The 23,366-nt window shown below is 42.2% G+C and overlaps 1 protein-coding gene across 1 annotated transcript in view; it reads left to right on the top strand.

The window, feature by feature from the left end:
- COL4A4 (collagen type IV alpha 4 chain) overlaps window positions 1–23,366 on the top strand; it is a 140,661-nt gene that overhangs the window by 78,360 nt on the left and 38,935 nt on the right. The window contains exons 22-32 of the mRNA XM_036857742.1: window positions 5,344–5,416; window positions 6,364–6,470; window positions 9,391–9,574; window positions 11,350–11,418; window positions 13,165–13,272; window positions 13,755–13,973; window positions 15,851–16,012; window positions 17,059–17,229; window positions 18,527–18,670; window positions 21,023–21,130; window positions 22,460–22,641. Coding sequence (XP_036713637.1) covers window positions 5,344–5,416; window positions 6,364–6,470; window positions 9,391–9,574; window positions 11,350–11,418; window positions 13,165–13,272; window positions 13,755–13,973; window positions 15,851–16,012; window positions 17,059–17,229; window positions 18,527–18,670; window positions 21,023–21,130; window positions 22,460–22,641 — 1,527 coding nt within the window. The remainder of the gene's footprint in view (window positions 1–5,343; window positions 5,417–6,363; window positions 6,471–9,390; window positions 9,575–11,349; window positions 11,419–13,164; window positions 13,273–13,754; window positions 13,974–15,850; window positions 16,013–17,058; window positions 17,230–18,526; window positions 18,671–21,022; window positions 21,131–22,459; window positions 22,642–23,366) is intronic.

Raw genomic sequence — 23,366 nt, 5'->3', positions numbered from 1 at the left:
TTGATAGAATTCACCTGTGAAACCATCTGGTCCTGGCCTTTTGTTTGTTGGAAGATTTGTAATCACAGTTTCAATTTCAGTGCTTGTGATTGGTCTGTTTATATTTTCTGTTTCTTCCTGGTTCAGTCTCAGAAGGTTGTGCTTTTCTAAGAATTTGTCCATTTCTTCCAGGTTGTCCATTTTATTGGCATATTGTTGCTTGTAGTAATATCTCATGATCCTTTGTATTTCTGCATTGTCAGTTGTTACTTCTCCGTTTTCCTTTCTAATTTTACTGATTTGAGTCTTCTCCCTTTTTTTCTTGATGAGTCTGGCTAATGGTTTATCAATTTTATCTTCTCAAAGAACCAGCTTTATTGATCTTTCCTGTTGTTTCCTTCACTTCTTTTTCATTTATTTCTGATGTGATCTTTATGATTTCTTTCCTTCTGCTTACTTTGGGGATATTTTGTTCTTCTTTCTCTAATTGCTTTAGGTGTAAGGTTATTTTGTTTATTTGAGATGTTTCTTGTTTCTTGAGGTACCATTCTATTGCTATAAGCTTCCCTCTTAGAACTGCTTTTGCTGCATCCCATAGGTTTTCAGTCATCGTGTTTTCATTGTCATTTGTTTCTAAGTATTTTTTAATTTCTTCTTTGATTTCTTCAGTGATCTCTTGGTTATTTAGTAGTGTATTGTTTAGCCTCCATGTGTTTGTATTTTTTTACAGATTTCTTTCCTGTAATCGATATCTAGTCTCATAATGTTGTGGTTGGAAACGATACTTGATATGATTTCAATTTTCTTAAATTTACCAAGGCTTGATTTGTTACCCAAGATATGATCTATCCTGGAGAATGTTCCATGCGCACTTGAGAAGAAAGTGTATTCTGTTGTTTTTGGATGGGACGTCCTATAAATATCAATTAAGTCCACTTTTTTAATGTATCATTTAAAGCTTGTGTTTCCTTATTTATTTTCATTTTGGATAATCTGTTCATTGGTGAAAGTGGGGTGTTAAAGTCCCCTACTATGATTGTGTTACTGTTGATTTCCCCTTTTATGGCTGTTAGCATGTGCCTTATGTATTAAGGTGCTCCTATGTTGGTTGCATAAATATTTACAATTGTTATATCTTCTTCTTGGATTGATCCCTTGATCATTATGTAGTGTCCTTCTTTGTCTCTGTAATAGTCTTTATTTTGAAGTCTATTTTGTCTGATATGAGAATTGCTACTCCAGCTTTCTTTTGATTTCCATTTGCATGGAATATCTTTTTCCATCCCCTCACTTTCAGTCTGTATGTGTTGCTAGGTCTGAAGTGGGTCTCTTGTAGACAGCATATATACGGGTCTTGTTTTTGTATCCATTCAGCCAGTCTATGTCTTTTGGTTGGAGCATTTAATCCATTTACATTTAAGGTAATTATCGATATGTATGTTCCTTAATTGTTTTGGGTTTGTTATTGTAGGTCTTTTCCTTCTCTTGTGTCTCCTGCCTAGAGAAGTTCCTTTAACATTTGTTGTAAAGCTGGTTTGGTAGTGCTGAATTCTCTTAGCTTTTGCTTGTCTGTAAAGGTTTTAATTTCTCCATCGAATGTGAATGAGATCCTTGCTGGGTAGAGTAATCTTGGTTGTAGGTTTTCCCCTTTCATCACTTTAAATATGTCCTGCCACTCCCTTCTGGCTTGCAGAGCTTTTGCTGAAAAATCAGCTGTTAACCTTATGGGGGTTCCCTTGTATGTTATTTGTTGCTTTTCCCTTGCTGCTTTTAATATTTTTTCATTGTATTTAATTTTTGATAGTTTGGTTAATATATATCTTGGCGTGTTTCTCCTTGGATTTATCCTGTATGGGACTCTCTGCGCTTCCTGGACTTGATTGACTCTTTCCTTTCCCATATTAGGGAAGTTTTCAGCTATAATCTCTTCAAATATTTTCTCAGTCCCTTTTTTTCCCTTCTTCTTCTGGGACCCCTATAATTCGAATGTTGGTGTGTTTAACGTTGTCCCAGAGGTCTCTGTGACTGTCCTCAATTCTTTTCATTCTTTTTTCTTTATTCTACTCTACAGTAGTTATTTCCACTATTTTATCTTCCAGGTCACTTATCCATTCTTCTGCCTCACTTATTCTGCTATTGATTCCTTCTAGAGAATTTTTTATTTCATTTATTGTGCTGTTCATCATTGTTTGTTTGCTCTTTAGTTCTTCTGTGTCCTTGTTAAACGTTTCTTGTATTTTCTCCATTCTATTTCCAAGAATTTGGATATCTTTACTATCATTACTCTGAATTCTTTTTCAGGTAGACTGCCTATTTCCTCTTCATTTGTTTGGTCTAGTGGGTTTTTACCTTGCTCCTTCATCTGCTGTGTGTTTCTCTGTCTTTGCATTTTGCTTAACTTACTGTGTTTGGGTTCTCCTTTGTGCAGGCTGCAAGTTTGTAGTTCCCGTTGTTTTTGGTGTCTGCCTCCAGTGGCTAAGGTTGGTTCAGTGGGTTGTGTAGGCTTCCTGGTGGAGGGGACTGGTGCCTGTGTTCTGGTGGATGAGGCTGGATCTTGTCTTTCTGGTGGGCCGGACAGCATCCGGTGGTGTGTTTTGGGGTGTCTGTGAACTTATTATGATTTTAGGCAGCCTCTCTGCTAATAGGTGGTGTTGTGTTCCTATCTTGCTAGTTGTTTGGCATAGCTCTGTAACTTCCTGGTTGTCCAGTGGAGTTGGGTCTTAGTGTTGGGATGGAGATCTCTGGGAGAGCTTTTTTTTTTTTTTTTTAATTTATTTATTTATCCATTTTTGGCTGTGTTGGGTCTTCGTTTCTGTGCGAGGGCTTTCTCTAGCTGCGGCGAGCGGAGGCCACTCTTCATTGCGGTGCGCGAGCCTCTCACTATCGTGGCCTCTCTTGTTTCAGAGCACAGGCTCCAGACGCGCAGGCTCAGTAATTGTGGTTCACGGGCCCAGTTGCTCCGCGGCATGTGGGATCTTCCGAGACCAGGGCTCGAACCCGTGTGCCCTGCCTTGGCAGGCGGATTCTCAACCACTGCGCCACCAGGGAAGCCCTCTGGGAGAGCTTTTGCCATTTGATATTATGTAGGGCTGGAAGGTCTCTGGTGGACCAATGTCCTGAACTCAGCTCTCCCACCTCAGAGGCTCAAGCCTGACACCTGGCTGGAGCACCAAGACCCTGTCAGCCACTTGGCTCAGAAGAAAAGTGAGAAAAAATAAATAAAATAAATAAATAAATAAATAAAGTTATTAAATTAAAAAATTATTAAAAATAAAAAAATTAAAAAGTAATAAAAAAAGAAAGAAAGAAGAGAGCAACCAAACTAAGAAACAAATCCACCAATGATAACAAGCACTCAAAACTATACTAAAAAAAAAAAACGGACGGACAGAACACTAGGACAAATGGTAAAAGCAAAGCTATACAGACAAAATCACACAAAGAAGCATACACTTACACCCTCACAAAAAGAGAGAAAGGAAAAAATATATATATATATAAATTAAAAAAAGGAAGAGAGCAGCCAAATCAATAAACAAATCCAGCAATGATAATAAGCTCTAAATACTAAACTAAGATAAACATAAAACCAGAAACAAATTAGAGGCAGAAAACAAACCCCAAGTCTACACTTGCTCCCAAAGTCCACTGCCTCAATTTTGGGTTGATTCGTTGTCTATTCTGGTATTCCAGAGATGATTGTGGAGATTTAATCTGCTGCTCCTGAGGCTGCTGGGAGAGATTTCCCCTTCTCTTCTTTGTTTGCACAGCTCCTGGGGTTCAACTTTGGATTTTGCCCGTCCTCTGCGTGTAGGTTGCCCCCTGGCATCTGTTCCCCGCTCAGACAGGAGGGGGTTAAAGGAGCAGCTGATTTGGGGGCTCTGGCTCACTCAGGCTGGGGGGAGGGAGGGGTACGGATGCGGGGCGAGCCTGCGGCAGCAGAGGCCGGCGTGACGTTGCAGCAGCCCGAGGCGCGCCGTGCGTTCTCCCGGGGAAGTTGTCCCTGGATCACGGGACCCTGGCGGTGGCGAGCTGCACAGGCTCCCGGGAGGGGCGGTGTGGAGAGTGACCTGTGCTCGCACACAGGCTTCTTGGTGGCGGCAGCAGCAGCCTTAGCGTCTCATGCCCGTCTCTGGTGTCCGCGCTGATAACCGAGGTTCGCACCCGTCTCTGGAGCTCGTTTAGGTGGTGCTCTGAATGGGAGTATTGAGTAGTGTGTGGAGCTGTATTTTCTCTACATTAAATGGCTCCCAAACATTTTGTCCACTTTAGTGCTGATACCTGTTGTTTACATTTTAGGCTTTTTCTTTGCTCTTACTGTTTGATGCTGCCCTCGTCCTTTCTCTACTTGTACCTCTACCCCCCTTGTAGTTCACTGCTCATGAACTGGTAGAGGCCAGTTAAAAAGATAGTTAAGCTTGCTTGGCCATGCTGTTAAGATTGTATGAAAAAAAGACAAAGTGGCATCTATGTAAGCAAAGCAAGTGGTCTGCTCAGTCATTTTTACCTCCTTCCAAATTCTTGTCTATGTTTCTTGATCGTTGAGGTCACCAGATAAGTGACCTTAAGCTATGTACAGTGCTTCTATAACTGTGTTTACTGTAATGCTTGGTCATTCTAATATACCAAAGGTAGGATTACAGATTTTTGATATGGCTTACTATTTAATAATGTGTAACACAAAACCATGACCGAAATAGTCCAGTCTCAGGGCAAGTGTTGCAGTTAAAAGATGATGAGCCCATTGGCCAAAATTAGTTGTTTACTTGCCATACAGAGGAAATACATGGATTACAGAAAGATTGCCTCCTCTTGCTCATCAGTGTCCTACAATATCACAGTGTTTTTCATCACATTCATTCCTAAACCTCTGTGTTCTGCTCTAGTGCCAGCTGTTGTGGTTAAACTCTCCCCTGCTTTCCTCCCAATTCTACATTACACCACTCAAGATAGTTAAATTTTTTAATTATAAATTATTTTGAGATAAATTTTTATGTTATGATTCACAAGAAGTTGCACAATCATACCCAGAGGTCCCATGTACACTTCACCCGGCTTCCCCCAATGAATATCTTACAGAACCGTAGTACATTGCCAAAACCAAGAAACTGACAGCGATACATTTCTGTTGACTCAGGCACAGACGTTATTCAGATTCCACCAGCTTTCACGTGCAGCTCAAGAACCTCAGTTTTGTAAGGCAGGACCCCCCTTGGAAGGTGGGGAAGAGAATGACATCAACAGTACCAAACTAGAATCTAGAGCAGGTGATTTAGAAGGAAAGAAGAGAGAGGTTAGATGTATACAAATAACTTTTGACCCGTCACAGTTAAACTGATTTTTTCCTCGTATTTTTTTACCAAGGGAAAACCTGGTACCTCAGGACCACCTGGCAGCAAAGGAGAAAAAGGTGACCTGGTTGTATCAAGAGTGAAAGGTGAGCATAATCAATCACTTAGCTCCCTGCCATTTTATGAATGATGTATGAACCATTCTCTTGCATTAATTTCTCCTGTGACCGCAGATCAATTCTATAATAAGATTTGGGATTGTTGAGATTGCTTAAAAAAAATACTCCCTGCCCTTTGGAGTCGTGTGAATGTTGAGCCTAAATCCTATGCTCAAATCCTCATTGTTGTGAATTGGGTTTGAAACAAGATCTCCTTTGATTTGCCTAGCATTTATTCACTGCATTATAGTATCCTGTATTAATCAAGAATATTTTGGTTGTAAGCGACAAAAACCCAGCTTGAAGTAGTGTTTTTAGAGAAGTAATTTATTGACTTAAACAAAACTTGAAAGGTTAGGTGTATGGTTTGCACTGGGACGACTGCATGAGAAGGCTGTCTCGGCATTTTGCATCTTTCTTTGCACCGTCTGCATTTTCTCCCGTCTGGTTTTCTCTGGGCTATGGGTACGTGCCCCCAGGTAGCTCCAAGTTCTTAACAGCCAGAGGTGAAAGAGAGCTCTACCTCTTTCTGCTCCAGTTAGAAAAACAAGGTCCAGGAAGGACTGGATTAGCCTGGGGCATGGGCCCAACCATGGACCATTCCCTCACTCACTGTGGCCAGGGGATGGCATACCATGTTTGGAGTCACACAAGCAGAGGAAGATGCTGTAGGGATTGGCACTTCCACACACAACCTCCTTGTCAGAACAGGAAAAGAAACATTTCCCAAATAAGAGATTCAATGGGTTTGGCACTTGTCAATCTCCCCTTTGACTTTTGCATGATTGTCTTCGTGTGACTTTAGTCAACTGAGACACTCAGAGGAACCTCTACCAGCCCAGAGTCATGGTCATTGCCTTTGTCTTTAGTCCTTTGTTTCCTTCTACTTCATCCATTGCTGAGAAGGGCTTGACTCTTTCGGCCTTTGTTACCAGGGCACAAAGGAGAAAGAGGTCCTGATGGGCCCCCAGGATTTCCAGGGCAGCAGGGACAACACGGTCAAGATGGATATGCTGGAGAAAAAGGGGACCCAGGACCGCTGGTGTGTATCATTCTTCTCCTGCTATAGAGTTTCACTCTCTTACATGGTCACAAAGTATCTGTTTTCCCCTTCTCAGTTTAAAAAAGCTGAACAGTAAAGTGTCAGCGTGCTGTAAATCAGAGTCACCTTTGTTTCACTGCCACGAAAAGATGGCTGTTATAAAAGGTATGGTTTATTGCAGATGGCCTAAAATCCTGAGTGGCAGTTCAGCATAGCCAGACTTTCTGTCCCTAGTCTTTATATTATTCTCATGGTGCTTATTTCCTTCTGGGGCCCTTGTCTCTACAAAGCCCCCACTGGTCTCAGGTCTGTTCAGTTGACTCTGTAGGGTGGAGGATAGTACACAGGTCCTGATAATTACCTTCAGTTCTGTTCTCTGATGAAGAAGCACATGAGGGGAAGTGGCAAGCGAGAAAGGATGAACTAGTGCAGATCCACTGGATAGACGTATTGGCTGATGGAAGGTCCCACTGATAAATGATAATTTTGCATTTTTCAAGCATGTTTTGGGTGGAGACCACACGTAGCTGATGAAGTTCATAAGAAAAGACTATGAGACATAATCAGGAACTTAAAATATCTTGGCATATGAGGTATTTTTGAATGCTTGCAATGCCACACAAACTGAGCTAGATGTTTTACTCGTAACTATTGTCTTCGGAGGAACAATTATCTTTGAGAGTTTACAGTAAGGAGATGGAGGCTTAGGGTATGTTACTCAAGGCCAACAATCTATCAAGTAGGCTAAACAGGAGGGAAAACGCAGTCTTTCTTATCTCAAGTACATGCTGTTTCCACCAGATCATGCAGCCTGCCATTGAGAGTGTTGTAAAAAGGAAGGACCATGTTCTGATTTTATAGGAATCCTATCTGATAAAATACATGTGAATAAGAGACGGAAGTTTGGAAGTTGGGTTAGATGGTATTTATAGCTTTCTGGTCTTTCAGCGGATATTGAGTATATAAATAATCTTCTCTGCTTTAGATTTGGTAATCCCTGTTTCATTCATTCTTCCACTTAAGAAACTACAGTTTTGCACTTATCCACAGGAGATATGGTGCAAGACCCCAAGTGGATGCCTGAAACCGTGGATAGTACCCGACCCCATACATACTTATGATACATACCTATGATAAGGTTTAATTTATAAATTAGGCACTGTAGGAGATTAACAACTAATAATAAAATAAAACAATTATAACAATATACTGTAATAAAATTTATGTGAATGTAGTGTCTCTCTCTCTCAAAATATCTTATTGTACAAATTTAATGCCTTTCCATCTTAACTAAGCACTTAGCAAACACTGTGCCATGACTTCTGCAGGTTGCGGTGTGACAGCAAAACTAGCACAAATTTCATTTTCCTTCTTCACAATTTCATGGATATAAAAGTCGTTCTTACCATAGATCTTAGCAACCTCAGCATACGCTTCTTTTTTCTTTCCTTATTAAATTGAGAACTTACACCTTTTCACTTAAAGGAAGCACTTTACAACTTCTCTTGGGCATATCTGAATTATCAGCATCACTACTCTTGTGCTTTGGGGCTGTTATTAAGTAAAATAAGGGTGACTTGCACACAAGCACTGCGATACCACTGCAGTCAATCTGCTAACCAGATGCTACTAAGTGACTAACTGAAGGATATGCTGGAGAAAGGGTTGATTCACGTCCCTAGTGAGATGGAGCAAGACGGCTTTATCATGCTACTCAGAACGGAGCGCAGTTTAAAACTTGTGAATCGTTTACGTCTGGAATTTTCCACTTAATATTTTCAGACCGTGGGTAACTGAAACCTTGGAAAGTGAAACCGTGAATAAGCAGGGGACTGCTGTATTTAGAAACCAACGTCACTGAGTGATAATTGTCATCATGTACTAACCTAACTGTGAAAAACCGAAGTGTTTTTACAGATCAAATTGGGAGAGGAATTTCTATAACACCCACTAGGGATGGGGGAATCTCTCTAGAGTGTCAGACTGAGTCTGAAACAATTCAGACTCATAGACCACATTTGGGACCAGGCCGCTCAGGAGGCTAGAAGGCGTGACCCTCCACTTGCCTGCGGGGCAGTGTCAGGCATTCCTCATACACAAGAGTCCTTGCAGCTTTTCATTCAGTTGGGGTGAAGGCAGTGAGATTCCCATATACAGAAGTGTGAGCAGCCTAGGCTTGAAAGCCTCCTTCTCCACGGGAGTGTTATCTGCACCGCACAGCTAGCTTGCGGGGACCCCACAAGGAACTTGCCAGTTACAGGAGCCGCCTCTTAAGGAAGCCCTGACAAAGGCTCCACACAGGTCTTTATAGTTCTTCCAGACCAGATGCAAGTTTTGCAGCCAGGGATTAATTTTACCATAAGCAATGTGGTCTAGTAACGCAGTTGACATCCATTTTTATGCAGATTCCTGAAGAGCAGAACTAGACCATTAACCAAAGTCAAATTCTTACGCAGGAGGAGAAAGGATTTGTCAGCCCTTGGCCCACAGAGGTGGAGGGTGATAAAGTCCATCCCTGTGTCTTACAATCATGCAGAAAAAAACGTTTCTAATAGATAAGAATTTATGTAGTTTGTAAGCCCACCGCTTCCCTTAATTTATGCATTTCTATATTTTATTGTATTTGCTGTCACAGAGTGGTTCTAAATAAAATTTCTTATTCTGTATTTAAGACATAACACATATAATTTTCTGTTTTTGAGTCATAAAACACACATCAAGAGCATATATATATGTCTGTAAATATGTATGTAAAACATTAAGAAGAATCTTAATCATTTAAAATTACATTTGCTATTAAGTAACTTCTAGAATTAACTGGCTTTCTGCATGCATTTTTGTAGCCTACAGTGACAATGAATGCTTTGAGTTCATGGCCTTTCAAAGGTTGGTAATTGACTCTTGATGCAAATGTTCTCAGGGAGATCAAGAAGATGCAGCCCCAGGTGATAAAGGGCCTCCTGGACCACCAGGCCCCCCGGGCAGAGCAGGACCTAGGGGGCCTCCAGGACTGGGATTTCCTGGTCCACCAGGAGAGAGGGGTCAACCAGGAGCTCCAGGCTGCCCAGGCAAGAGGGGCCCTGATGGCTGGAAGGGTCAGAAAGGTAATTTTGAATGTTTTTGTGGCAGAATGTCAAGTGAAATCATGGAAACTAAAGTAAGCCTCTCTTCTGGGCAAAGTTATTACAGTTATGGTAGAACCTCTAAAATAAAATTCCCACAATTCACTGTTCAAACCTTGAATGTTGTCAAACAAATAAAAGCATTACAGCACAATCAATACTTAAAACAAATCTTTAAAATGCTAAGATGTCTTTGCTGATTTATTGGTTTGGCAAATTGCCTTTCATTCATTTCTCAGTATCAATGTGGACAATCTGACTCTTAAAATTACATACATGTATATATTCAAAATGTCTCTTTTTTTACTATCTTTTGAGATTATGCATTTTATTTGAATAGAAACACTAATATTTCATTTTAAAAATACAGCATTGTCCATGAAAACCCATTTGTAGGCATTCTAGGGAGAAAAAAAGGCGGGATTTTAAATATATTTGACAGTTATTTGGATTTCAAACAATAAAGTGACTTGTAGTTTTATAGCTCAAAACTTTTAAAAAGGTTGGAAAAAGATTGATTTAAGATTTTCTCTTTTGTAATATGTGCATATGACTTGAGTTACATAGTTACTTGTGAAATTTTATAATATAATAATATGTTTGGTTCTTGCTTTGACAACATAGAAAGACAAATACCTTGGAATTTGATATGGTTTAAGATCATGGTCTGGAACCATCAAAATATAACATTATTTTTATTCATATGGTACATTTTTTATTTAAGAGCTTATGGTGTAATACATTATGAGATGTAATTTCTGTTATAAAAGGGAAACATTCCATTTTAAAGGAGAAGAAAACTCAAGAGCACAACTTTGAAATTTTATTTTCTTTACCAAGTGAAATGAAGGATGACAAAACCACATTGCAAAGTCATTAGAAAAACAAGAGCCAGTATATATATATATTTTTAATAAATTTATTTATTTTATTTTTGGCTGCGTTTTGTCTTCATTGCTACATGCGGGCTTTCTCTAGTTGCAGTGAGCTGGGCCTACTCTTCGTTGCGGTGCGCGGGCTTCTCATTGCGGTAGCTTCTCGTTGCGGAGCACGGGCTTTAGGCACGTGGGCTTCTGTAGTTGTGGCACATGGGCTCAGTAGTTGTGGCTCGTGGGCTCCAGAGCACAGGCTCAGTAGTTGTGGCACATGGGCTTAGTTACTCCACGGCATGTGGGATCTTCCCCTACCAGGGCTCAGACCCGTGTTCCTTGCATTGGCAGATGGATTCCCAACCACTGAGCCACCAGGGAAGCCCCCAGAGACAATATATTTGAAGCACCTGACCCATGGCAGGCCCTCAGTAAATGGAAGCTGTTATTAGTATCTCTCCCAGTCTCTTCATTTGCACAATTCCCCCACATCCAAGCTAGGAGTCAAATCTTGGGAACTCAGTGTTGGATGCTTGCTGCTATTTCATGATTTATCAAAGCTTCTGATTCCATTGTATTAGACATCCATGGGTCTATACATCCATTATTTTTTGTAGGTTATTAAACTGATATTTCTTGGAATCAATATTTTTCTTATTCCCTTTCTGTCTATTACTGTCTGACAGTTGAAGTTCAGATTTCAGGACAGATTTTCTAGAAATTCAAAATAAACGTAGTTCAAGTGACCTAATGAGACTCGAGAGTCTTCTTTTCCTCTTAATTCCACATATACTGTATGAAGAAGTATCTTGATCGAGTTGTCATTGAGATTCATGTTGCATTGGACTATCAATTATGTGAATGCCACTTTTTTTTTTTTCATTCCAGGTGATACAATTCCTTGTAACGTAACCTACCCTGGGAGGCCAGGCCTGCCAGGTTTTGATGGACCTCCAGGTACGATCAAGGAGAAGTTACTGTCATACACATTCCCAACTAAAAGAACTGGCAAGACAGATAAACCAATAGCAAATCCTCAGGGAACTATTTAGGATATTTCTACCCTGATTATAAAGTTTTGAGGGACTATGGGGAAACAGCATTTGTAGCCATTCCCCTTGGGTCCGCCGTCCACCAAACACACTCTGAATAATATTTCTGTGCAACAAAGTTTACCTTGATTTGATCACATATCGGCAAAAATGATTACCCTTTGAGCATTTTAAAACTATATCTTCTTTCTTTACTTGTGCCCCGAGAGTGAAAATTGATCATTTGATTACTGATTATAAGTTTTACTCTATTCTGCTTTCCAAGAGACCCAAATATCTGACCAGAAACATTCTGAAAAATGCCCATGCATCTACACCCCTGATTACACTTTCATACAACCACTGCACTTGACTCAATCACCTATTTATAGCTGAATTAAACCTAGATCTATATAAAGGATTTTGTCTAATTCTTTTTTATTTATTTAGAATTCACTTAAATTGACCTGTTAAGTACTACTAGCATGGCCACTAAAGGTCACCTTTCTTGTTCTACGTAACTATCAATACAAAAAGTGTTTAAGCGTTGAATGATGAATGACTCTCTACTGCCCTCTATAACCACTAGCTTTCACAATAGTGTTGTGTAACAACCTCCAAATTGCAGTGGGCTTTAACAAATAGTATTTATTTTCTGTCTATGGGTCTGTCGTTGGTTGGGGTTCAGCTGATCTAAGATGCTCTCTATCGGCTTCGTGCCTGGCTCTGGGTCAGGTCAGGTCTGCAGCAGGCATCTCATTGTGAGGCCAGGGTGTGCTCTGCTCCTGTGGCTGCAGAAATGCCAGAGGGTGGGACCCAGCTTCACTGGCACTGTTCACACCTCTCATTACTTCATGGTGTTACTATCCTATTGGCCAAAGCAAGTCACATGGGCAAGCCCCGGATCAAAGTGTGGGAAATACGGGCCACCCACCACAAGGCAGTGGCAAGGGTGTGGAAATATAATTCTATATCAGTGGAGTGAAGAATGGTTGGTTGACTGATGGTACGTTCATCTTCACATTTGCTGGTACCTTGACATGGATGGATAAAAAACACGTATGATCACTTTCAGCAGCTTCAGCCTCAAGGGAAGTGAACACTCAAAGTTTCAGCTAGCAGTTGCATCTCCTTTGAAGTTCATGATTTATAAGTTATTTTAGCTTAGATAACTCCTTGCAGGAAAACACAGAAGGTTTTAAAAAAATCTCAATTCCTTTTGCAGGTGCTTTTTGCCTGTACTTCATTTAAGGGCAAATGCAGTAAGATGCAGGGAAATAGATTTGGTCTTTATTCCGGTGCTTTCTCATCAAGCCACACACTGGGAACCACCTCTGTCCTCTTACAAGGAAGGCTATCCTCACATATTTGTGTTTGAGACTCAGCATGGGAAGGTATCAAAAGATTCATCTGAATGGTGGTATACGTCCCAAAGGCTTTCAGAAAGAATTCTTTACAGCATGGCTTCTGAGAAAGTACCTTAACACAATCTCTATGAAAAGCTTATTTGGAGCACAAGACTTATAAACACCAGGCTAGGCACCACCTATACTTCCATAAAGTAGAAATACCCTAAGAAAGACTTAACATAGATTTTATTTTAAAAATCATCTTATTTTGTCCTCATTTGATTTGCGTTTTATTGTGTCTGTGTTTTGTTGTTTTTGTTTAGGTCCGAAGGGGTTTCCAGGTCGTCGGGGAGCTCCTGGGTTGAGGTGTTTGGATGGGGAAAAGGGTCAACGTGGCAAACCAGGAATCTCAGAAATACCTGGTCCACCTGGTAAATAAGTGATTTTCATTTAGGAATGTCTCATGATCTTAGTCAGCAAATGGCCCAGGGATCCCTAGATGGTGGGGGAATGGTTTTTCTTGATATAGTAAGCTCTTAGCTATGTTTTGATAACTTCTAGGTTATGATACTTTTGTGATGTCTCAGGGCTCCTTAAACCTGGAGCATGAGTTATAGGCTATTATATTATTATTATATTACATTATGTTGTAGGAACTGCTCAGTCTAGACAGACTGTTTGCCGGTAAATGAAAGCAATTAGGGAAATGTCATTGGCTTATAGGAAACACGGAGTTACAATTCATTTTCTGACAAAAGGTGGCAAAAAACAGTATTGCCTATTAAGTTACTCTTAATTTTAGTAGGTATCCCTGTATTTTAAAACAATGTGTTTTTATCAAAGTAGTAGTCTTATATGTGTATTGGTTCTATATCTGTACATGTAACAATTTAAACAATTTTTTGTTCAATAGGTTTTCATGGTGATATGGGAGATCCAGGTTTTGGAGGTGAAAAGGGGTCCTCCCTTGTCGGGCCCCCAGGATCTCCAGGTTCACCTGGAGTGAATGGTCAGAAAGGACCTCCGGGAGACTCTGCTATTGGCTACCCAGGACCCCCAGGAAAGAGGGGTCTTTTAGGAGTACCAGGGTCAAAAGGACTCAGAGGTGATCCCGGACGACCGGGGGCTGCAGGTATGAGGGCTGTACTCTTCCTGTGGTCCATAAAGCCAGCTCGGTTCTGGAACAGGTCCCTGAAGAGTGTCTAGACTATCTTGCCTTAAAAATCTAGAATGTAAAATTTTCAGTCAAGCATCTTCCTTCATACATGGGCAGTGGTTACATTTATAATAACCTACATCCGCAGTGTTGCCTTTGCATTTTATTGGTTGTTTTCAAACCCAGCTCACTGTGGCTCAGTCTGTACAGTCTGATTCAGCAGCTACCAGACATCTGCCTGCTTTGGACTCCAGGCCAGTATGTTAGCGCTGAGGAGCAGAGACTGGGTGACCCGCCCACTGCCACTGCCAGGCTGAAGGAGGGCACGACAGGCTGTCAGAGAAGAGCAGCTCCCTGGGGCAAAGCAGGGGGGTGCTGGCATTCAAAGGAAAGCTCTGGGGGAGAGCTAGGCACGAGCTGAGTCCTGGCAGACGCTGTGTCCTTTGGACAGGTGACAGGATAGAGGGACTTTCATTCCAGCAGGGGTAGCAGGCAGGGCAGTGAAATTTAAGATGGGGAGATGGCCCTGGCACTGATTCACATTCTTTTCTGAAATCGCTATGGATCCTTCAGGATCCCCAGCAGAGGTTTTCAGATTTTAATGTACTTAAAATTACCACCTCCCCCCCCAAAAAAACAGGGGTAGAGGTGGGGGTCATTAACATCACCATCTTCTGGGCCCCAATCTCGGAAATTGTGATTCATTACATCAGAACTGGGTGGAGCCCAGCATTCCAGTCTGAACTTTAACCCCTGGGGGATGGTGACCCAAAGTGGACCCCAGATCAGACTTTTACAAACACTGTTCTGGTTCTTTTCTAATGATGGATGGGCCAGTGTTCATTAGGTACCCATGATAGTACAATAGTACAGGGAAAATGGAAGGCGGGGAAATAAGCCACGTTCTTCGTCCTCAGAGAGCTTAGCCAATAGTTTGTAAGTCAGAAGCATTCATATACAAAAACCCATTTAATTGGAACGTAACAAGATAATACTTTATGTGAGTCAATGAAAGTAATTTTGTCCCAGTAATCCCACTATCTCACTTGTGAAATGTATTTAAGGGAAGAATTCAACAGGAGATGGTTAGTACGAAAATACTGTTGTAGTATTATTCACAGTAGAGGAACAATTGAAAACAGTAAAGAGAGTTAAGTAATACGTACATACACACACTCACACACCACACTCAAAGGAATACTACTCAGCTATTAACAATTAAAATTATATTTGCAAAGATTACAGTAAAATGGAAAACATTTGCATATTAACATGCAACATGAAATAACCCAACAATTGAAAGTACACTGGGATTACTATTTTAAAAATGCAAACATATGAACCAAAATACAATGAAAACATTAAACAATAAAGTAGATTTTTAGGTTAGGGTGTAGAATTATGGAAGACGTTTTTCCCCCTGAAGATCATGATGCTATCTTTCCAATAAATACAAATTTTGAGAGTTGGAGTGATGAAATCGTTTACAGAATGCAAATTCAGACAGTACAAACTGGGCGGGCAAGCATTGTGGTGGTTTGGTGTAAAGCCTGCCCCAATGTTAGAGGTTAATGAAAATCAGGAAGAACTGCATGGATTTTTAATTTGCATGAGCAACTTCTATATTGTCTACATAACCTTATCAAGTAATTCTCTTAGCAATGCATGGCTTTACCGTGCACTTGGAGCTCACTACGATCTATGATAAGAAAATCCATTCAGAGGCTTAACTCATTGGAGCCCAGAGCCGGGATCAAAATGTTTACCTCCAGTATTGATACACATGAATACCACTGTAGGCCGTCTATGTAGTGTTATGCCCTCAGTGTCACAGATGAACTGTATCATTTCAGGGCCAGCTGGCATGCCCGGATTCCCGGGTCTCAAAGGTCCCAAAGGGAGAGAGGGAAGTGCCGGGTTTCCAGGGATCCCAGGTCCACCCGGCCATTCCTGTGAAAGAGGTGCTCCAGGGAGACCAGGGCCACCAGGGCTCCCTGGAGCTCCAGGAAGTCCAGGTAAGTGTCGGCAGGTGTCAAGAACTGTGACAGGTGTGGGGTTTACCCTACTAACAGAGGAATAAGCTCACCTGTTGCTCTTTTACGGATGCTGGCAGAAGCAAGATTATTGGGTCAGAAACAAAGGATTTGATTATTTATGGCGCCGCAAGTAGCATGAGTTTCATGTTGGTTTGCGTCATTTCCTTGTGTCACCCAAGTGTCTTGGGGGTGATATAAGAGGGGCTAGTGGATGCCGCACACATGGTGGGTTGCAGTTTCTGAGCCTGAGATACAACAGCTGTACATTAACCTGCAAGACAGCTTGCTTTTCTTACTGGGGGAGGCACTATATCTGTCAGGCTGCTTGCTGCCAACACAACCTTGAGAAATAGCCCGAGTGAGGATGGGTCAGGACCCTCTGTTCTTGGAATACCCAGCAAGACATCAAAGAGACCCATGAGAAAGTGTCTCTCAACACAAGGTGCTGGGGGGCTATTTCCACTATGATCTTTATTTCACCATCCAGATTGTCACCTGTTATTTAAATTCTACTGTGTTTATCCAAATCCAAGAACACACCCTCTCAAAGGATCCAAACGAGATTGGAGCAAACCCTGCCACTACAGCTTTGTTTTTAATCACCAATAATTCTAGATGACGTTGCTGATTCCTATAATTCTCTCATTACACAGTGAACAGCTTGACCAAAATTCACATGGCTGTAGCTTTAAGAAGCACCTGGAATGTTTTCTTCTATTAGTTCCCACCCTCTCCCCACCCAAGAGTAAATATAAATTCTTTACCCTTATCCATTTTCCATTTTAAAAGACTTTATAATGCATCTCAACTGGGAAATATTTATTCAAGTAATCTGCCTTTCTTTTTATAGCAGCCAGAAAAATATATACTTAGACTGATGGAGAGTCACTACTGTGATTTTAGCTGATAAATATCGTTTACTTGGCCACAGATACACAATTTAAGCTACCATGGATTTTTTTCCTGCCCGTGTGTGAAGCCAGTTCTCAGTCTTCCTACATTGTTGTCACTGCGGTTTGTCACAGGTGCCCCAGGTTGGAAAGGACAACAAGGGGACATGGGGCCTCCTGGACCCGCTGGAATGAAGGGCCTCCCCGGATTCCCAGGATGGCCAGGGGCAGATGGACCCCCAGGGCCCCCGGGAGTCCCAGGCCCCGTTGGGGATGATGCGCTACCTGGTCTTCCAGGCCCAAAGGGTGGGTATTGCTTTTCCATTATTCCCCCCCCAACCCACCATTTTATAAACTTGAAATCCACTGCCAAGTGAAGATAATTACATGTGACCATACTGTAGAGTTTACTGGTATATTAGCCTGACTTGGTCCTTTCCCATGTGACCTCTCCCTTCTTCTTTTCTTCTGTATTGTAATTTCCAGGGGCAGAGTGTTTTGGTTTAGGTAAACAGGTAAACAGGAGTGTTGGGGGGAGGGGTTAGGTCCACAGAACCCACACACACTTCTGCCTGAAGGACTGGGTGGTACTGATGGAGCAGGGAGGTCAGGGCTGATGTGCTTCCACTTTGGATGGGCTCCCCCCTCCCCCCTCCTCCCTCCCCCTCCCTCCCCCTCCTCCCTCCCCCTCCTCCCTCCCCCTCCCTCCCCCTCCTCCCTCCCCCTCCCTCCCCCTCCTCCCTCACCCTCCCTCCCCCTCCTCCCTCCCCCTCCTCCCTCCCCCTCCCTCCCCTTCCTCCCTCCCCCTCCCTCCCCTCCTCCCTCCCCCTCCTCCCTCCCCCTCCCTCCCCCTCCTCCCTCCCCCTCCCTCCCCCTCCCCTCCCCCTCCCACCCAGTTGGGGTGTTCCCTCCCCAACACCCAGTTCTCTTTTTTTTTTTTTTAGGCACTACCTGTGTGCCAAGGCCCAGACCAACATCTTTGAACTTCTGCTTCTTTCTTTTTTAAATTTATTTAATTAATTAATTTATTTTTGGCTGCATTGGGTCCCTGTTGCTGCACGTGGGCCCTCTCTAGTCGTGGCGAGCGGGGGCTGCTCTTCATTGTGGTGCACCAGCTTCTCATTGCAGTGGCTTCCCGCTGTGGAGCATGGGCTCCAGAGCGCAGGCTCAGCAGCTGTGGCACATGGGCTCAGTAGTTGTGGCTCACAGGCTCCAGAGCACAGGCTCAGTAGTTGTGGCACACGGGCCTAGCCGCTCCACAGCATGTGGGATCCTCCCGGACCAGGGCTCGAACCCGTGTCCCCTGCATTGGCAGGCGGGCTCTTAACCACTGCGTCACCAGGGAAGCCCAGTTCTCTTAAAGCTTTGTGGGATCCGGACTCAGAAGCATAAAGGCCTGCAGTTCAGATCTGTGGCGGGGAAAACTGAGGCTTGGATGGGACAGAATGTCTCTTACAGGCGAGAGGCTGGTAGTGGTTGTTCCCTTCAGCACAAGCTCAGAGTTAGGGGGAGTTTGCCTCTCCACGCGGACGGCAAGGAACGCAGATCTGGGAACCATACTAGCCTATAAAACTTTTCCCTAAAAATTCATATTATTCCTCAGGACCCCAGGGGCTGCCCGGCTTCCTGGGTTTTCCGGGAGAGAGAGGAAAACCTGGCCCAGACGGACACCCTGGCAGAAAGGGAGAACCCGGAGAAAAGGGTTGGCCCGGCTCCCTGGGAGACCGAGGAGCGAAAGGTGACAAAGGTAAACGCAGCTAATAGCACAGCGATGCAGCATAGATGGTTTTTAGTGTTTGACCAGAACCTGTAAGTATGATCCCTGAAAAAATAAAATGGAACTATCCTGCAGCTTGGATTTTGCTGCCTTTTGAATCTATGGTGTTTGTTTTAGGATTTTAAGCAAAATGTATTCTCCTTTCCTCCCAATCTTATCCCATATAACTATGGCAAATGAATTGCTATCTTAATAGAAAAAAATTAACAAGGGCTTTGATTTATAGCTTTTGGGTTTCAGAAAACCTTCTCACCTTTTGGGAAGGGGGTGCAGGCAGTACTCCCCAAACCCTCCTTCAATTTTTTTAAATGAAAAAAACAGTTTTTTGTTAAGGCCATATGGTCTCTGTCGAAATTACACAACTCAGCATTTGTAGCGCAAAAATAGCCTGAGACCACATGTAAACAAACAAACATAGCTGTGATCTGGTAAAATTTTACTTATGGACACTGAAACTTGAACTTCACTTAATTTCACATGTCAGAAAGTATTATTCTTATTTTGAGTCCCCTCCCCCAATGATTTAAAAGTGTGAAAATCATTCACAGCTCATGGATTGCATAAAAACTGGCCGCAGGTGGGATTTGGCCCCTGGGCTGTAGTCTGCTGACCACTGAACTAGATGAGTCCGCTTTCATCTGGGCCATGAATTGCATCTCTCCCAAGCTTCATTTAAAGAAAAGTTTCCGTTACAATTTTAAAAAAAGTTTCAAGACCACTGGTGTCAATGTTCTGTGCCCATCCCTGTTAAATATTTACTTTGATCTCTTAGCCATGAGGCTATGGTGAGTGAAGGTAAGATTTCATTTCCAGTGTTAAGAATGAATGCTTGACAATTTCTAGAAACAACGTTTCTGTCTTTAAAGCTCTTTGGGAAAATAACCTCATATTTAATTCAAATTACTTTTAGTTGATTGATTCTACTATTATTTTTTGTTTTACTAGCCTGTAAATTATTTATGTAGAATCAAGGAATCAGAGTCATTCTCTGTTAGCTTAGATAAGTGATGTTTGCTGTGCTATTGTGCTTCTATATAATTATCCCACTAAAAATATTTAAAATTGGGTTAATGCCAGTGATGTTCTGGTAAGCTGGCTCTCTAAAATAAAGTTTTTTAAAAATGCCCTGATTACTACACTACAGTTTGCTGATTGCCAGGGTGTAAATACTCCCACCATAAATACGCTCAACATGACTGATTTAAAACTACCAATGGTTTAACAACAGTTTACAAAATTCTTGACTTGTTAGTAAGTGGCTCTCATCAAGCTGGGATGAGCCCACTCCAGCCCACATCTACAACTGGATAGTGTTTGCAAAAATCAGGAGAAATATTGTGTACCCTTCCTACCTCTTAGAATTCTCTATGTGGAGAACACATAGAGACACAAGTTCAGTGTCTGTTCTTTTAATGTAAAGAAAATATTGGAGGCTGGTTAGGAAGGGGAATATAAGGAACTGGAAAATATGAGATGGACAATTCAAAATTTACAGGATAAAGAGATGTATTTTTTAAAAATTTTATTGAAGTATAGTTGATTTATAATGTGTTCATTTCTGCTGTACAGCAAAGTGACTCAGTTATACATATATATATTCTTTTTCATATTCTTTTCCATTATGCTTTATCACAGGATATTGAATATAGTTCCCTGTGCTATATGGTAGGACCCCGCTGTTTATCCATTCTATATATATCAGTTTGCATCTGCTAATCCCAAACTCCCAGTCCTTCCCTCCCGCACTCCTCCTTCCCCTTGGCAACTGCAAGTCTGTTCCCTATGTTTGTGAGTCTGTTTCTATTTCATAGATACGTTCATTTGTGTTGTATTTTAGATTCCACATATAAGTGATTATCATATGGTATTTTTCTTTCTCTTTCTGACTTACCTTGCTTTGTATGATCTCTAGGTCCATCCATATTGCTGCAAAATGGCGTTATTTCATTCTTTTTAATGGCTGAGTAATATTCCATTTTATATATGTACCACAAAGAGATGTATTTTAGACCTGGAACTTTTCAAGCCTGTCTCTTTTTACTGAAGACTCTGAGACGAGTTTGGTTGAATTTAGCAAACATTCACTGAGCCCTCAGTGTACACCAGTCCCCTTTGCTGGACAAGTTGGGAAAGGAATGTAAAAGGCATGGCCCTTCCTTTAGGAAGTCAATCAACAATGCTGATACCGTGCAATCTATGAACATAAATACACTTTAGTAGGTTAAATGGGGATTTGCAAACTGGACGTGAGGAGCTGTTAACAGAATAATCACGTGTGTGGTGCTTCCTTTTGTTTTGCTCTTATATAATTAATATCTAAAGGAGCAAGAGGACCCCCAGGATATGAAGGAGAAATGGATATTATTTCTAAAAAGGGGGAAACCGGGGAACCTGGACCTCCTGGAGATGGTGGATTCCCAGGAGAAGAAGGTAAACGCTTATGTTTTTTTAACCATGTCAAATAAGTCGACTTCTTTACAGGTCATTCAAACAAGCATGCATATTAGACAACTTTCCCAAGAAAACTGTAATTCGGAGATTAGGAAAGGTCATTCTTTAGATACAAATAAAAATACACACTAAAGAACCTCATGGTACTCTTCTTTCCATGCTAGAACTTAGCTGTAGTTCATATGTGTTTATAGATTTGGATATTCCAAACTAGGATCAGTCCAGACAGGTACATGAAATACTGGTACCAGGTTGAAAGTACTCCTGGGTTTGCTGGATGATCTGAAAATGAGTAGCACGATGACTGTCCAGATCATTTCAGTGGGTGCTACTCAGCCTTCAGTGTGCATCCCTCGGGGCCCTTGTTAAAATGCAGGTACTAAATCAGCAGGTCTGGGGCCGGTCTGCCTCTGACTTTCTGACAAGCTCCTCGATGCCTGTGCTGCTGGGCCTCAGAAACACCCCAGAGCAAGGATTTTGACAACCACGTTTGTGTTCTCTTTTCTCAGTTTAGACTTAATTTGCATGGGACCTGGCTTCTTTTGTTGGCCCTCTCCTTAACTAGTTGTTAGGGAACACATGTTTTAAGTTCTCTGGGTAAGTCCTTCCTCATTTGTAAAATGAGCATGTTAAAATAAAGCGAGTGACGCTGCTCATTCCCCCCGGGATAGCCTTGAGTCTCTTTTTTTTTTTTTTTTTTTTTTTAATGAACATTGGGGTGCATGTGTCTTTTTGTTTGTTTTTGTTTTTTTATAAAGTAGGCTATTTAATTTTATTTATTTATTTTTGGCTGTGCTGGGTCTTCGGTTCGTGCGAGGGCTTTCTCTAGTTGCGGCAAGTGGGGGCCACTCTTCGTCGCGGTGCGGGGACCGCTCTTCATCGCGGTGCGCGGGCCTTTCACTATCACGGCCCCTCCCGTTGCGGGGCACAGGCTCCAGACGCGCAGGCTCAGTAGTTGTGGCTCACGGGCCCAGCCGCTCCGTGGCATGTGGGATCTTCCCAGACCAGGGCTCGAACCCGTGTCCCCTGCATTAGCAGGCAGATTCTCAACCACTGCGCCACCAGGGAAGCCCAGCCTTGAGTCTCTTCATGGGCAGCTCCTTTTACAGTGAGGTCACGGAAGCCAGAAACCGTTGTGATGCAGCTTAGGGCAGGAATTAGGACTCTCAGTTCCTGGGAGATGGCTTCGTCTCCTGTAAGTAGGACCAAGACCCACAGCCTAACTATCGCCTGGCACGATAGTTTAACTATCCCTTAAAGTTCAAGAGATTTCCTCCAAGAGGTCTGTAACACTTCCAACCCCATCAGGTGATAAAGGCCATCCTGGGATACAAGGCAAGAAAGGAGAGCCGGGAAGCTGTGGACCACCTGGATTTCACAGAGGGGAGCCCGGGAGGAATGGGCAGCCAGGCCTTCCTGGACCCCCAGGCCCTCCAGGCTCACCTGGGCTGAGAGGGCTCATTGGCTTTCCGGGATTTCCAGGTGACCAGGTAAGCAACTGCTGTTTTGGAAGGTAAGAAATAAAACCTTTCTGCTCTCGGGATGCCCGTAAGGCATCTTACTTTGCCAGTGTACATCACAGTCCTTTCACTGGCTTTTAGAATGTAAGGAGTTGGTCAAGGGAAGAATGGAAACTTCTAGAAGGCCATGATGTAACTGTAATTCTGGCCAGTGCTTATGCCTGGTTCCAGTGACATAAATGATCAAGGGACTTACTCCACATTCTACCCCCAGCCTTGTTTAAACAGCTCCATAGAGACTTGCCTGAGGACTGCTGGTTTACCAGAACAAAGAGTCATCTGAAAAATGGCCCAAATTCTGGTTACTAAGGCTTCCTATCCAATTGCAGATATCATACGTTTTGCTGTAAATATACTTTATCTTTACAATCATGAGCAAAATACCCCTTGAGAACCCAGGTAGTACAAATGTAGTAGCCTACATCATAACTTCTGGAAAATGTATAATATACTTTGCTACCCATCTTTTGGAATAAAATAGATTTTTAAAGTTTTGGGTATAAGTTATAACAGTTTATTTCGTATCAATTTGTTCATTCAAAACTTAAAGTTCAAGTGATGTGATGCAATTACTGTTTTGCAATCAAGTATTGAGATTTGGATGCCCCCTGTTGGTATCGCTAATTCTGGAAGAGTTTTGTCAACGTGTAAAACCTAGATGCATGTAGTAGTATGCTTGCAATGCATTTCCAATT

Source organism: Balaenoptera musculus, chromosome 7, assembly GCF_009873245.2.
Source record: "Balaenoptera musculus isolate JJ_BM4_2016_0621 chromosome 7, mBalMus1.pri.v3, whole genome shotgun sequence".
Lineage (NCBI taxonomy): Eukaryota > Metazoa > Chordata > Mammalia > Artiodactyla > Balaenopteridae > Balaenoptera > Balaenoptera musculus.
Note: the sequence above shows the minus strand (reverse complement) of the source record. Positions and strands in the feature narration are given on the sequence as shown.